Source organism: Lygodium microphyllum, chromosome 6 (assembly GCF_053477565.2).
Source record: "Lygodium microphyllum isolate KBCC chromosome 6, Lygodium_microphyllum_v1.1.10, whole genome shotgun sequence".
NCBI classification, from domain to species: Eukaryota; Viridiplantae; Streptophyta; class Polypodiopsida; order Schizaeales; family Lygodiaceae; genus Lygodium; species Lygodium microphyllum.
The window spans coordinates 33,444,852-33,462,007 of NC_141140.1; the positions used below are offsets into that span (position 1 = coordinate 33,444,852).

Below are 17,156 nucleotides of genomic sequence, written 5' to 3' on the forward strand. Positions count from 1 at the left end.
TGTTCCAGTTGGGTAGGTGTCAAATCCTCATCGAGTTATATATTTTCCCCTTTTAGAGTCTCGTTTTGTGAGGAAATCTCTCTTCTTATCCAAACTCTCAAATTTCAGCATGAGCATACATCATCTCTTGTCTGTTGAGAGAGAAAGAGAAAGAGAAAGAGTATATTAACATCTCTAAAAGGCCAATGTGGCCTATGAGACCAAAGCAATACATACAATGATGGTGTGTTTCTCATCTGGAACAAGAAAAGATGAAAAACATGCTTATAAGTGTGCACTCTGTACACTCTTCATTCAGTTACAATTTTCATTCACTTCAGAGTTGTTCTCCTTTTCTCTCCTGCTTGTGTTTGTTTCTATGTTTGAGTTTTGAGTTTTGCACATCGGTGTTTGTATCGTTCTATTTCTGTCGTGGTCATACACACTATGTTTCCTTAGTGTTAACCCTAACAGCTACTCCACAATTTTCTTCACACTTATCCCTCAGGAGGATTTGGTACATTTGCATATAGCAATCTCTATTTAATTGCCATGGCTTTGTATCTTTTTCTACATGATGGCCTACTTGTAATATTGTAATCTTGTACCTTTTTCATAATTAAGACAATTACCTGGGGGGTGCGGGGGGTGGGCACGGCTGGGAGCTGCTCTTGGAACAAGCTCCTAAGTATCTCATGCTAGTGTCGAATCCAAGTGACCTCTCTTTGGTGTGAGTAGGGCCATGTGAGGCTAATGGCGCTGGGTCGCCGTGCGACTTTAATCTCTTGCATCCTATGTAGGGATACCCCTCTCGATCTCATAGTTCTTTTGTTTGTATGTCCCTAGAACCAATGTTGCCCCTTGATAAAACTTTGTCAAGGTTGTTTGTTGTACTCTGTCTTGTGCACTTGCCACTAGTATGGATGCTCTGACTCTCTGGATCTCTAATATATAGCAGCCCAAATATCTCTGACTTGGGGTGCTCATCATTGGCTGTATGGTCTTCCTGGAACAATGTGTGATCTCTCTCTCGTATCTGGGTATATGCACTATATCTACATAAGAAATGCTCCTCCATTTTTATCTCCTTGTGGCACAGTCTGCATACCCTCTCCTCATGCATGCAATGCAGCAAGCCAGAAGAGACATAGAGACACTGCCTATGGGACAGCCTTAGCGTCTAGGAGGTATGGAAGAGAGCACTAGGGATGATATTCCATGGCACAACAGAAACCATGGTGGGGACCTCAGGGGATTGTAGCTTGGCTAGTAGATAGAGGACCCATATGAGGATTTTGAAGGGATTTTCTTTTTCTCATCATTGGACAGCATTTGAGCAAGATTCCCACCCCATGTTGCTCATAGTCACAATGGACCTAGGGACATTGTTACAGATGGGAGTTGATTGCCAGTACCATAGCCTAGTACATTTGGACTGCTGCAGCCATGATGTTGACCTTCAAGATGTATCCACAGTAGAGACTCTATCAGGATTTGCATAGAGATCATTTGCACTCTCCGAAGGGGACAGGAGACAATTCAGGGCAGCTCGGAGAGGATGAGGAAGAGAAGAGATGCTTTCTTGTAGACATGGGACTGGATCACTTTACCACCCCTCAGATGTTTTGGCATTATAGCCCACTGGATTGGTTGTTCACACAAGTATTTTATTGTGATGTACTTGTTACTCTTTACAAAGGTCCTTGTACTTTGTATTTACCTCAGGGTTTTTTTGGTGAGGTGTTATTAATAGTTTTTTTTCCTTTCCTTGAAAAGAAAAATCCAGTTATGCTGAGTATATTATGTCAAGGACATTTTGCTGTGTATTTTTTTGCTATTGATGATTGAATTGTGTGCGTGAACATGGGGGAATGTGTTCATAATTATACATGCATTTTCTTATAATACTGAGCTTGACTTGAATGGTGATATTGGTAAATGTTTCTTTCTTTTCTGCCGAGGGTCACTCCCCACAAAAGGAAGGTGTTAAGAAAGGTGTTGGGAACTACTCCTTATTCAATTACTGAGGAGATGGTTGTTGGACTGATGTCCCTTTTCTTTTCTAAGTTAGCAAGTCCTCCTGGATTTGTCCAAAGACAGCTTCTAAAGTAACATTCTCAAGTGTAACTAAATTGCAATATCTCTTTTGTTTTTCCCATAATCTTCTTGTTGTTGTGAGAATGAAGATTTGTTAAATTATATGTAATTGAGAATATATGGGTCTTTAACTCCTGGTTCTATGAGAGAAATGAGAAAGGAGGACCTTGACCAGATGCCATACATTGGATGCTCCAAATAGAGGATCGAAGTATTGGCACACTTCGAGAGGAAGTGGCACATTGACCCAAACCAAGCCGCCTATCTTGTAGATGGATGGAGATAATGGGCTTACTAGAGGCGGCCTCTACAGAGATTACAGTGGGATCCAAGAAAGTGGGTGTGGAGGGATCCGTTGCTTGATAGACCATGTAATATGGCCTTCTTTGGCTACACCACTAGGTGGGGGAGGAGGATGCAGATGAGCAAGATCATAGCATAGCCAGTAGCAGCCCCTGATTAGCACAAAAAGGGAATCTCACATGACTCCTTATATGATTTTTGGAGGACGCTACATGAGAGTTCTAGGTCTAGGAAGATACCTCTGTTTTTATGGCTTGTGTAGCTCATAGGAGCTTAGCGCTTGGCACTTGGGTTTGGATATGTCAGGGACCCAATGGCATGTGTGAGATGGGCGAGCCAGAGGAGACATAGAGACACTGCCCATGGGACTGCTTTAGACCCCAGGAGGTATAGAGGTGAGCCCTCAAGATGATACTCCATGGCACATCATTGGACATTATCTGAATAGGATCCCCACTCCAAGTTACTTGTAGGCGCAATGAGCCTATGGACACTGTCACAGATTGGAGCTGATTGCCAGTTTCATAGCCTGGTACATCCAGACTGTGAGATGCAGCCATCATCCATGTTATTGACCTTCAGGATGTATCCACAGTAGAGACTATGGAGGATTTGGATAGAGATCATCCACTCTTTGCTAGAGATGGGAGAGGATGAGGGGCAGCTCTGAGAGGATGTGGAAGAAAAGAGAGGCCTTTTAACGTACATGGAACTTGAGCACTTTCTTCCATATTCTCCATCAAATGATTTGGCACTATAGCCCACCTGATCAGTTGTTCACACAATCATTTTATGTGTGGTGTATTGGTCACTCTTTGAGTTCCTTGTACTTGGTATTTTGCCTTGGGTTTTTCATGAAACTGTGGCAAAGATGAATTTGAGCATTCAGAAAGTGTGATTCTGGAGGCACATTTTCAGAAGGTTTTTTTCCATTTGATCTCAAACCAGGTGATAAGATGTATTTTAGTGAATACCCATAACATTACGTCTCTCAGGTCATCAACTTTCTGGCAAGGTAGCCAGCTTTTCCAAAGATTAATAATGAGACTTGCATTCCTTAAGGTGAAGCATTTATGACAATATTCTCTCGTTTTGCAAAGCCATAGAATGGGCAAGACGTCACTATGTATTCTATACTTGGACTTTTTAAAAACTTAGGCTAGACTGGGCTGGGGCTTTTTGGAAGGTTCCCTGTAAAGTTTGGGGGGTGTGTGCTTTTTCTTGAAAGAAAAGAAAGTTCTATTAATGACAGCTCGGAGAAAATTGCCTTGAGGTAAAAATAGAAAGTACAAAGAAGGCCCTGTAAAGGGCAACTGAGTACATCATAAATACAATGATTGTGTGGACAACCAATCCAGTGGGCTGTAGTGCCAGGCCATACGAGGGGTGGTGAAAGAAGGTGCTGGAATCCCAATGTCCGCGTGAAAGCATCTCTCCTACTCATTCTTTCAAAACCACCTTGCAGCCTCTCCCATCTCCTATGGAGAGCATGGATGATCTCTATCCAAATCCTAAAAAGATTCTCTACAGTTGGAAAATCTTGGAGATCAATAGCATGGTTGCACCTCGCTGTCCAAATGTTGTTTGCAAACAATGATACTAGCAGTCCATTCTAATCTGTCACAATGTCCCTGAGTCTGTTGTCTGAAAAGTATGGTTTCCTTGCAGACGTGGACTTGTGGTGTGTCTTGATACATAGGAATGCTATTTCATAATTGAGGAGACACTTAGTGTTAGTTTGTAATTACATATATAGATTGCATATGGTCAGGGTTGGATGCCTTCCTAGATAAGCAATTAAGGGTTGCTTCGAAAATTATCATCTCATTTAAACATGAGGATGGGACAATTATTATGGACCTTGAGGGGGCAGTTTTGACATTGAGTACATAACTTTAAACCTTATCCTTGACAAAATTTCTGCAATAGATTGTAGTTGTTTTCAAACATGTGAACTTTCAGCATAAGACTATCATATTCAAAATTAACCTTCTCAGAACAATGTCATAATATGCTTGAATTCATACATAAATAATATGCCAATTTGCTCCTGTTAATCTGACTCTTTGAAACGAGGCCAACATTCACCAATTGCTAACTTCAGAAATACATAATCTTTGGTACAGTAACAACCACCATGCAATGCAACGCTATGAGCTAGCCCAAACAGTTGTTCGAGAATTCGGTCATGGTCGTAGCTATTGGGCACGCTTAGTTTATGTTGACTTCTGTGAGAAATTTTTGAGGTATTGAATGCTTACCTATTTCATTTCTCAGCAAGGTGTCAATTTGAAAAGTTCGTATAGTCAAGAGAGATAGAAGTGTTGGGTTTTATGGAATATCTTCATAGGAGAATTCTCTTTGACTTTGAAAAGTCTTTAGCTTTTGCAAGTCTTTCGTGGCATATCTGTAACAATACGTGGATCTTCATAAGTGGATAAAATCTAATGATCAATTGTTTATGTTGGAGAAATGGGTTTTCTGTGTATATTGCTCAGATGTCCAGTGACCCATGCACATGTTGACACACCTATGAATGTCCAGCCAATGGAAACTCCTTCCAAGCTCCTCAAAAGTGGCACCTTGACCTCTATGACCTACCATAGGGGCCTTGTATACTTCTCCAACCATATAGAGACACTCTACACATAATTCAGCCATATCTGATCTGGTAGTCTTTTCCATTTGGACATGCATTGCCAAATATTGACATGCCTGAAAACAGAGAATCACTTCTTCACTGGAAGGAAGTAGTCTAAGTCAATTATGAATATGTCAAGGACACGGGATTGTGATGAAAAGCATTTTCCGCTTCTCCTTGGTGATGCAGAAGGAAATGTAGGAAAGAACATGCCATCATTTTGGCTGCCAGTAGGAAAGAGAAGATAGTGGTACGTTATTAAGCAGAAACCTATTGACCAAAAGAAAGTGTTTCCAGTTTTCGGTACATGCATTATCACAAGCAACTCCTAGTCATAAGTAGAGTACTTCAACTTCTCTAAGGTGAGCTGTTTCTTCTTATAGGTGTAACATTCCCCACCCATGCTGCATAAAACCCCCCTCCTAATTTTTATAAGGAAATAATTCAATTTTTTTTAAATCTCCCCCCCTGTCGTCACCAACAAGGGGGGGGGGGGGGGGGGGGGGGGTTGGGGGTTGGTGTGATGAAGAGGAAGTGGAAGATGACGGCGGCAGGGGGGACGGAGGCCGAACGTGATGACGCAGGAGGAGGAAGCCGACAAGGAGTAGACGAAGCTGACGAGGACGAAGTGGAGGAAGAAGACGATCGTAATGAGGGAGGAGGGGTAGACTACATGGCGGCAGCCCCACTCTAGCCGCCCAGGTGGAGGGAAGGGCCCCCATCACTCCCCCCCCCCCCCCGGTCATCGCAAGAGGGATAGGAAGCCTAGGGGGGGCTCGATTGTGAAAGAAAGAAGAAAATTTCTTGTGTGTCTTACTCACTTCCCAACCAAATATACCCACTTCCCACCTAATCGGGTCTCTAGGGCCTGTTTTCATGGTGCACCCGACCGGTGTTCCCAAATAGATAAGTCTTGCCCAATTTGGCAACAAATCTGAGGGTATCCCCCAAGCTTCGGACCTTGGCACTTCTTGCCCTTGTCCAGGACACACTAATTAATGGCCGTCTTGGGCTACTTGCCCGGCCGAAGGTTATTATGTATGACATTCTCTCCCCCTTTCAAAAAAATCATTGTCCTCAATGATTAGTGATGGGAAGTGTTGTCGAATCAGGGTTTCTGATTTCCATGTAGCATCAGTAACTGGTAGACCCTTCCAGGCAACTAGATACTCGTGGAGAGTACGATTACGCAACCGTTTCTCTCTCCAATCTAGTATCTTGTCTGGTCCATGGTCAACAAATGAATCCTATTCTTGCAAAAGTACCATACCATCAATTAGATTATCATCACGTGAGATATACTTTCTTAATTTGCTAACATGAAACACTAGATGAACATGGCATCCAAGAGGAAGTTCCAATCGGTAAGCTACATCACTTAGCTTCTAAATAATTTTCCACAGTCCGTCGAAACTAGACGACTTGGCTGGTACTTGGAGAAAAACTTTTTCTCCTAATTCAAAGATCCTACTTGACCTTTTCTTATCTGCAAAATGCTTAGCCCTATCAGCAGCTTGCTGTAACTTGGCTTGAGCAATTTTAATCTTAGCCTATATGTCAGTAAGAAATTTTGCCGCAACTGGGCATTTCTCATCTAACCTTACTGTACTAGGAAAACTTAGATTCATTCCATAATTTATTTCAAAAGGAGACAAACTTGTCGCATACATATACTCTTAGTATGTCTTCTAGTATCTAATTGACTCTTTTTCTTTGACCATCTGTTTGTGTGTGATCATCACTTGACATGTTTAAATACACATTTAAACGACCAAAGATATGACGCCAAAAATGACCAGTAAACCTGACATCCCTATCAGACACAATGGACGTAGGTAGACCATGCAACCTAAACACATAATCAATAAACAAATATACGACTTGTGGAGCTTCCACACTTTCGCGAGTGGCTATAAAATGAGCCATTTTACTAAAGCGATTCACTATCACTAGGATAGTGTCTTTTTGTCTCTGGGTTCTAGGTAAGCCGACAATGAAATCCATGGAAATGCTTTTCCAATTAGATTCTGGAATTTGTAATGGCATTAGCAGACCTGGTGGCTTCACCCTTTCTGCTTTATTAACTTGACATTGAAAGCATTGTTATACATATTGGCAAACATCCTTGGCCAACTTTGGTCACCAAAATGTCCTTCTAACAAGCTGTATAGTCTTATCAATACTAGGATGTCCTACACAAGGCACATCATGGTTATCAAACAAAACTTTCTTTCGTAGTTCTCGTGCACTAGGAACACAGATCTTGCCTTTTCCTTTAAGAAACCCATTCTCAATTGAAGGGTTCTTAAATGGACTTTCCTTATCAGAAATAACAATAGGTAATGAAACAAAATTATCTAGTCCATCCCTAATCAAAGAGTCTCGTTCTATGGCTCGATAAATTTTTGCCATATAAGAGTCCTCTAATTGTGCTTCCTTTATTTCTTGAAGCAATGAGCTTTCTAAAATTGTAAAGCTCATTTGATACATTATACGAGACAATGCATCAGCAACAACATTATCCTTACCCTTCTTATATAGAATTTCCATATGAAATTCTTGCATCATTTCAGCCCATCGAGCTTGGCGCCCTCGAAGATCTGGTTAACTGCAAAAATACTTAAGGGTATGGTGATCTGTATAAAATTTAAAATTTGCACCATATAAATAGTGCTATCAAACTTTAAGGCAATGAACAATAGCATACAGCTCTTGTTCATGAACTAGCCAATTTTGTTGGCTTGGGGAAAGCTTCTTGCTTTCAAAAGCTACAGGTCTGCCTTCTTGGCTAAGGATTGCACCTATCGCGATGCTACTTGCATCTGTTTCTAAAACAAATGGTTTCTCAGGGTCAACTATCTTGAGAACACGGGCAGTAGAAACTGCTTGTTTCATAGCCTTAAAACTTTCTTGTTGCACTGATGTCCACACATAGGCCACCATATCTTGCAACAAATCTGTCATAGGAGCAACTATATACGAGTATGCGTATATAAATCTCCTATAGAATCCTGAGAATCCCAAAAAGGAACGAAGAGCTGTTTCATTTTGGGGTATTGGCCAGCTAAGTATCACAACAACCTTCTTGGGGTCCATCTTGATCCCGTTGGTAGATACAACATGACCTAAATACTCTATCTCTGCTAAACATAGGATCGTCTTGTCTGGGTTAGCATAGAGTTTTGCTTCCCGCAAAGTTTCAAAGACTGTCACCAAATATGACTCATGTTCATGGATACTCTTACTATACACAAGCACATCGTCAATAAAATCTACAACAAACTTGCCCATGTATGGTCTTAGTAAATCATTCATTAACATCATAAAAGTAGCAGGAGCATTCGTTAAACTGAAAGGCATAATTAAATACTCATATTGACCAAATCTTGTTCTAAAAGCAGTTTTAAAAATATCTTCATCTCTTACTCTAATCCGGCAATAACCACTTTTTAAATCAATCTTACTAAAGATAGAAGCACCACCTAGATCATCCAAGAGATCATCAATATGAGGCATAGGATATCTATGATTGACAGTTATTTTATTTAAAGCCCTGTAGTCTACACACATTCAAAAAGAACCATCTTTCTTTTTTACAAGTAAAACAGGGGCTGCAAAGGGTGAAAAGCTAGGTTTAATCAATCCTTTACTTAAGTACTCATCCACCACCTTACGGACTTCATTCTCCTCTTGTAGACTCATCTTGAACGTGGGTCTAGCAACTGGATTAGCTCCTAGGATGAGCTCAATGCTATGCTCCACGTCCCTACGAGGAGGTAAACCAAGGGATAGTTCAAATTTAAATACATCAGAAAATTGGACTCTTATTTTACTTGATAAGGCTGAAGGGATACTTGTGGAACTTCCACCTTTATCTGTGTCATCCTTTGACACATATTTAGAAATATTTAAAATATAACAAAAGTAAAGAGACTTACAGTCAATCTTAAGCACCTTGGTCATAGAGAGAATCTTCACTTCTTGGAGACGTGGTTCTCCACGAATTAACAATCGTCAGCCCTTGTGCTCAAATTGATAAATATGAGAAGAGAAATCAATGATAGGTCTCTTCTTTGCATGCCACTGCTTGCTCAACACTAGGTCAGATCTTGCAAGCTGTGTAATTTCAAAATCCAATCTGTCCTCATAGGATTGGATTTGTATAGGGAGATCAACAACTCGTTGATCCCATGTCTCTGTACCCATCCCGTCAGCTAGCTCTACCGAATAACTATATTCTAAAGGGGTAGTCTTAAGCTTCAGGTTCTTGACGAGATTAGAGCTAATAACATTATGTGAAGAGCCCGTATTAAATAAAATACGAACAGGGCATCCTTCCACTATGCCTTTCATTACAATGAGCTCAATGTCAGCAAACTTGTACCCCTTTTGTGCCTCAGGCGATAACACTGCATCTGGCATAGTTGGTACTTTCTTTGTTACTGTGACGGCTAGGATCCACTCATGATAACCAGAGTCATGTGGAGAGGACTCATCTAGGTCATCTCTCACCTTATCCCCATCCTACATTGGATTAAGCACCATTTGAACACTGACTCTTGCCTTCTTGGGACAAGCCTTAAATTTATGCTGCCCCAGGCATCCGTAACAGAGTCCTTCTCTCATTGCTTTCTCCCTTTGTTGTGGAGTGAGCATGGATTTATTGTAGACTTTCTCAGCCATAGCAGATACCTTCATCTTGGTACTTGATAGAGTCTCGATCATATGCACCTCTCTAGTGTCCTTCGCACAAGGAGCACTAGATGCAACTATAGGAGTAAAGACAGGGCATGCACCTCTAGTCCAAGGAAATCTCTGGGATATCCCATCTTCAAGGACCAATGCAAGCTCCACTACCTCATTCAAGGTTTTACATCTCTCCTTCCTGACAAGTGGCCTTAAGGTTTCTTTTAAACCCATGACAAATTTATGCACTTGCAGAAAGTCAAGAATATGTTCAGGGACCTTTAACAAAATCTCTCTTTACTTGTCCGCATATTCCTGGACAGAGTAGCTCTTCTAAGCTGTGAAGAACCACGCATCTAGAGCCCTTGTCCGCTCATCTGGAGGGACAAAATTATTACAAAACAATGTCTTAAATGCAATCCAAGTAGATGGCTCTGCATGATCCTGCTCAATTTTCCACCACCAACGATGAGCGGCATCCATGAGATTATATGTAGCTTGCTGTATCCTTAAAGCATCCTCATGAATATGGCATAACTTAAAACGCTGCTCCCATTTAGAGAGCCACTATTCCACCACATCTGCAATCCTTTGTGTTGTCGTGCCATTGAACTTAGGCAGCTTAAGGTCTTCAAGCTCCCACTTAGCTTCTAGCAACAGAGGAACGACTACAGAGGAGTCATGTACAACTTGTGTGTTAGGAATACATGCATCAGGTAAAGTCTCATCTAAAGGTCTCTTGCCTTTAACCAAAGCATTTCGAGTTAAAATTTGCATTTGTTCAAGCAAAACTTGCATAGTGCCTTCCAAACTAGAAAGACGATTATGCACATCATTAGATGAAGAGGGCAACTCGTCATCATACATAAGAGGTTCTTTCTCTACATCAATGTCGTTCAAAGGCATATCTTCAGTGCTTGACATGATTTTTTTAATTTATTTTTTATTGATAATTCAAACCAACAAAAGCAAGGCAAACATAAATACAATGTACTTTCAGAAAATTGCTATGTTTCCATACAAGTACTATCCACAAGAAACATACATGTTAAAAGCAAGCCTCTTTGTACATTTCGAACAAAGGTGCAAAGCTGAATAAGTCACCAAATCCTCTTTGAAACCATGCATAAGCATCCAAATGCACAGAATCCACACTCTCAAGCATACATAGACGCACTTAAAGTAGTGAATTTTAAGCCCCAAAAGGTAGAGATAATGCGTATCTAGCACCACGAAAGCAATTTAAAATGTCCTCGCCAGTCAAAACCAGAGGTCAAATATATTGAAATTTGATACTCATTGATGCAAGAAAACCACAAGAACTAACAGCACTTGAATCGGAGTCTGTTGGAGTCCAAAAATCCCAATTTTTGCCTGCCTCAAGAGGTCACTTTGGCGCAAAATTTCGGTAGTGCTCCCAAGCTCAATTGGCAATGATTGTCTTCAAATGGAATCGGTTTGCAATTTGGATGTCGTACCAAAAAGTTATAGATCTCAGAAAATGTGCTCACAAAGAGGAGAAAGCACTCCTTTTTTTTTTACAAGGGGATGGAGGGCTCACAAGCTTGGTAAAAAGGGAATTCTATCCCACATGCAGAGTGCGAAAAGGAATTTACCAAGGATAAAAGGTGAAAGGGAGATGGCCATTCTCTCAAGTAAAAGAGAGAGAGCTCTCTTGTGTGATGGAGTGTGCCTTGGCCTTGGTGCTATTGGCCACCACCGTTGGCTCACGTGATTGGCTCGTTGGGCTGCTGCTGGGCCTTGTGGTGGGTGCCACCACCTGTAGAGAAAGAGGCTTTTTACGCTATACTGTCTTCTGTGGTGTGTTGCAGAGATGCCTTCACGCTTCTCACTCCTATGCGCTCTCCCAACTGCAGCATGATCTCACCTGTGTGGCCGTAACAAAAAACCCCCAAATCTCTTTTTTTTTTTGGAAACCCGCGAGCTCTGATACCAAATGTGAGAGAAAGAAGAAAATTTATTGTGTGTCTTACTCACCTCCCAACCAAATATACCCACTTTCCACCTTCTAATCGGATCTCTAGGGCCTATTTTCATGGTGCACCCGACCAATGTTCCCAAATAGACAAGTCCTGCCCAATTTAGCAAGAAATTTGAGGATATCCCTCGAGCTTCGGACCTTGGCACTTCTTGCCCTTGTCCGGGACACACTAATTAATGGTCGTCTTGGGCTACTTGTTGGGCCAAAGGTTGTTATGTCTGACATCGACTTGCTGGTGCCCATGAGAAAGAAAGACAGAGAGGGTGAGAAAGAGAGAGAGAGAGAGAGAGAGAGAGAGTATATTAACGTCTCTAAAAGGCCAATGTGGCCTATGAGACCAAAGCAGTACATACAATGATGGTGTGTTTCTCATCTAGAACGAGAAAAAAGATGAAAAACATGCCTATAAGACTGAAAAGGAAATGAAATGAAATAGTGTCCCATAAAAGGGAAACATGTCAATGATCTGAAAGTGAGAGTAGAGAAAGGAAAACTCTCCATCAATGATATGTCTGTTCTCTAGGGAAGTGTATCTCTGCATAGCTAAGGCGCCTTGGCATCTGTCTCCTGTGGCGCTCAATGATGGCTTTAATTTGTCTGTGGTGTGGATGTCTAGGCCTTCGTCCGGGTGGACGTGGGCGCCTAGACCGGCTAAGTGCCACTGCTCTATCCAAAGGGACACCTACAGAAGATGAGGTCCAATGATGATGTACTCCTGTAGGCTGTGTGGCAATAGTAGTGGTATCTGCCATACTCTGTCGTGTATCCATGAAAAAGTCAGTGACTGCTCTCTGTCTATGTGAGCCGAGCTGTGGGGGCCTCCTACTCCGTAGAATTGTTGCTCTGCACCTCTGGAGCTCCAAGAGGAAAAATCCCAAGTATCTCTGATCCTCATACTGCATGATCCCTCTCAGGGGTCCAAAACCCTCTCGAAACAGACAGTGGTATCTACCTCGTATGTCGTAATATACAGTGCATCGGCAGATGTAGTGTTCCTCTGTCTCTGGCTCTCTGTCGCATAGTGGGCATATGCGTTCTTCTGTCTGTATACCCTCCCATCTGCCTGTCTCAATCCTCAGGTGGTGGGATGAGGTGCGGATCTGACCAATAGCTGTGCGTAGTCCATGAGGCAGCTGTGTGTCCATGTAATTGGGTCGGGTGATGAAACCATCCTCAGATACCTGGAGGAAGTGGGTCTGGTAGTGTGCCATCCTCGTACCATGGGGCAAGGGGGGTCGGATCCAGGTCTTCTCCGTATCTAACTTCAGTATGTCTGCTCTGATCACATGGTTTAGCTCTGATCGGCTTAGGTCAAGTGTAGGGAAATCCAGGCTATAGTCAAAGGGGGGTAGTCTGTCAATCTGCAGACCATGTAGACGCATCCATGTCCTCATCTGAGCATACCAACAGTGTCTGTCACCGTCTGCTGCTAGTTGTCTAGAAGAGGCCAGGGCTAGCCGTGGGTATCTATCTTGGGGGAGCTCCCATAGTCTATGTATGAAAGTCACTGCCTGAACCAAGGCCTCAGCCACCATGGGTGATGCCCCCAACTCAGCTCTGATAATCTCATGTGGGGTCGAGCTCTTCGCTCGTATCATGCGTGAGATCATCATGACCAGTGGTCTTTCCATATGCTCCCATCCATCATAATATTCCTTCTCTGGTCCATCCTGGTCTCCCAAAGGCTGTCTCCTCGTGTGAAACAAACTCGGACCCCAAATAGCTGCCCCATATAGGAGTGTGGGTGTAACCAAGGTGTCAAAAAGCCACAGTTTGGTGCGCGGCTCATGAAATTGTATGTGAGCACATTGCCTCTCCAATGCCCCTAAGGCTGCATATGCTTTTGCCAAACGAGCCTCTGATGTCTCTCTCCAAGAGAACTGTGGTCCCTTCAATGTGACCCCCAAATAAACATACTGCCTAACCATTTCCACTGGCTCTCCGTCAAAAGTAAACTGGTGCTCAGCTCTTGTCACCCAAGCAGCTGAAGTGTTAAATACCATAACTTTGGTTTTCCCAAGGTTCACCTTAAGATCTCTATCTCTGCAAAAAGCTGATAATGCATCCAAGTGTCTATTTAGTCCCTCAGGTGAGTCAGATATAAGTACAATATCATCGGCATAAAGCAGTAATGGTATCAACACTCTAGCTAGGCTGGCTCCGGCCCCACCTGTCCTATCCACATATTCTGAAATTTTATCTATATACAGCCCAAAAAGTGTCGGTGAAAGTGGACAGCCTTGTTTCACCACAATGGTGCTATTGACTGTATCTGAGATGCCCTCAGGTGTTCGTACTCTGCCTGTCACTGTCTCATATAGGGCATAGATACTCCACTGTATCTCTACGGGCACACCAATGTTTTGCATTCTTTTCATGAGTCTAGCACGTGGCACTGTGTCAAAGGCCTTGCGAAAGTCCACAAAACAGCAATAGATCTTTTTCTTGAATGCCTTGCCTTCTTCAATGATTGCCCTCAACGTAAAGATATGGTCTAGAGTTGTATATCCCCAACTGAAGCCAGCCTGGCCTTTTGACCTCAGGCCATGCATCTCGGCCCATTCACTCAACGCTTGTTCCACGATAGAGCCATATATCTTGGCCAGCATGTGTCCAATCATGATAGTTCGGTAGTTACTAGGTAGCGCGGGGTCTCCACTCTTAAAGAGCGGCACAATAATATGGTCTGACCAACAGGTTGGAAATCCCTCACAAACTGCCCTATTAAAGATGTGAGCCAGCGTTGGTGCCAGAATATCACAGGCATGCGTGAAGTGTTCAGCCACTAAACCCTCATGGTCTTGGGCTCTTCCATTTTTCAGCTTCCATATGGCATTCCTCACTTTTTTTTCTGTGAAAAATCTGCAATTTGCTGGTCTTGAGGTTGAGGGGAGTGGCATAGGCTCTTGGCCAGGGATATCATAGAGTGTGCAAGCATATCCATGCCAATCATCCGGTCTAGTAATTTGTAGGGGTGGCTGGCTCTCATGCATCTTTTTCCACGCTCTATTGCTGTCCTGCCCCAAGAACATGGAATACATTTCTGTTTCTAGTCTGCTCAGGTATTCCTGCTTCTTTTTGCGTACCAACCGTCTGAAGAGCGTTCGAGCATGCTTATGGGTGCATATACCAAGTGCCAGCTCTCGCTGAAAACGTGCTCGTGTCTCTCTGCACTCATCATCATACCAACCATTCTGTGGAGCATTACCTCGTGGAGGTTTATCTGACGGTGTAGTGTGTGGGAAAGCGTATGCTGCTGAAGTGTGTATTATCTCGGCCAACTGTCCTGTAAACTCATCCAGAGAGGCCTGTGTGTCTAGCTCCCTCAATGCATCTCGCACAGTAATGCTGTATATGTGTGAGGTCGCTTCCACAAAATCATAGCGTGGTAATTTTGGTATATGTGACTGTGCTTCATGTATATGCCCATATTGCATTGTGAAAGCTAGAATAGCATGGTCTGCTACTAATCCAATTGGTCTGTCCGAGATTTCAAAACTTTTTATGTCAGGTAGCAAGTTGGGTGATCCAATCAAATAGTCCACTGTGCTTGACCCCTTCTTGTTATTCCAACATGTGAAGCCATTAGATCTTGGCCACTGTGGTAGCCCGTTAAGGATGGCCAAACCATGTGCACTTCCTAGTGCCAGTAGGTGTGTTCCATATTCTGTTATCTCTCTATCTTGGGCTGATCTAACTAATCCCACTTCATCTAATGCAATATCTCTGAACATCTCATCACTAGTGTCAAAAAAAGCAGATTGGTTGTTTCCTGTGTGTGCATTAAAGTCTCCTGCTAGTAGAACATCCCCAATTCTCATGTATCCCATTATGTCCTCATATAGTGGTGTATACGGGGATGCCTCTTTAGGGGCAAACTTAGAGTATGCAGGGGGAAAATAGCATATGGCAATATACATGTCGCGAGTTCTGCTTGTACGTAACCTGATCCACATGTATCTTGCCTCTACATCTCTATGTACCACTTGGACTGTATCTCGGAGCTCTTCTCTAAATAGAATTGCCACACCTCCTGATCCCCTCGTCCCTCCAGGCCGTCTAGACTGAGGGCGATATACACTTTCCCATCTATATCCATATACATCAGGTAAACGGCTGTCTTTACATTGATGTGTCTCAGTATACATAGCAATGTCTTTACCTTTGAAAGTATCCTCAAAATAACCTACATCTGTCTTAAGGGAGCCATTGCAATTCCACAGTGTGAACTTCAGGGTCTCATAGGCCGCGCACCGTCATGCCGTCCTTTTCTCTGTGATGATGACTCTTCCATCTCTGTATACAGCCCATTTACCTGCTTTCCGTGCCTCTAGAACACGTGGCATATTTTCCCTCCTGTGGGCTAACTGGGTTGGGGTGAGGTCTTCATCTAGGTAGATCTTTTCTCCTTTGAGAGCGATCCTCTTAGAGAGGAAGGCTCTCTTCTTTTCCAGGTCTCCAAACTTCAAGATGAGGACTTTTGTTTTTGTGTCAGCCTTCCCGACTCGCCAAGCCCCAATGATGGGTACATTTGTAGCTCCAATTTTGGTGGCAAGAGCTGTAGCATCTTCAATTGGAGAGCTTTTCTCGTCTAGTCCAACCACTCTTACGTGGAGTGCTCGTACCCGCCTTTTTGCCTCTTCTTCCAAGGTGGCATTCATGACTTCCACTTTGTTGCCATGCATTCCTTTGTTCTTTTTTGCCACATCTATCCGTTCTGCATTTTCTTTGACGGTATTCTCAACATTCTCCATTTTCTTTTGGGTGCCTTCCACCACACTTGCATAGGTGTGCATGTCCTTTTTTAAAACATCCATTTCTTTTTGTAGTTCCGGTGCGGTTTGTGGTTCCTTTTGTGTGTCCAGTTTCTTTTTGCATTCGTCTAGTTCTTCTTGTAGATTAGAGATCAATGAGTCTTTCTCTGCCATGCGTGCATCCAAAGTTTGTTGCATCTCCTTTTTTAGTTCTTCCATCATTTCAGCTCTAACCTGCTCTTGTATGTCCTTTTCCATTTCCTTCCTCATGATACGTATTTCAGCACGGAGTATGGTCAACATCTCCTCATATAGTGTTTCATTAATTTTGCGGGATGTCTTCCCATATCTACTCGACCCTGGAGAGACATTCCAATCTCGGGTTTTACGCCCATAGGTTTTGTATCTCGTGTTCTTTGGCGGTGTATGAAACATTGTCTCCATGGCTGGTTTTGTGATTCCTTCATTGTCAGTTTCTTCCATTGTAATTATAGTATACGCTATAGCATAAAACTGTTTACAGTCTGGGTAGAGTAGTAAACCAGTGACATAAACTATCACTCTAGCATGAACTAGAGACAGTATATCATAGACTGTCAATGTGACTGCATTATAGGATATGACTGTAACATGAAATGTTAATGTGTGTCAGTCTGAGATCCCGTAGGTTTCCAGTCCACACAGCATGCAAGGT

The 17,156-nt window shown here is 42.7% G+C and overlaps 2 protein-coding genes across 4 annotated transcripts in view; one reads left to right on the forward strand and one right to left on the reverse strand.

Moving 5' to 3' along the window:
• The window catches only part of LOC148034443 (uncharacterized), a 355,106-nt gene that overhangs the window by 282,395 nt on the left and 55,555 nt on the right, over positions 1-17,156 (forward strand). For all 3 annotated transcript variants that reach the window (XM_087679378.1, XM_087679379.1, XM_087679380.1), the window contains one exon: positions 4,506-4,625. In XM_087679378.1, coding sequence (XP_087535504.1) covers positions 4,506-4,625 — 120 coding nt within the window. The remainder of the gene's footprint in view (positions 1-4,505; positions 4,626-17,156) is intronic.
• LOC148034446 (uncharacterized) lies at positions 10,703-15,961 on the reverse strand (the record flags this gene model as incomplete). Its single annotated transcript, XM_087680439.1, has 2 exons — positions 10,703-10,732; positions 13,325-15,961. Coding segments are annotated over 2 exons (2,667 nt in total), but the record flags the coding sequence as incomplete, so codon positions are not given.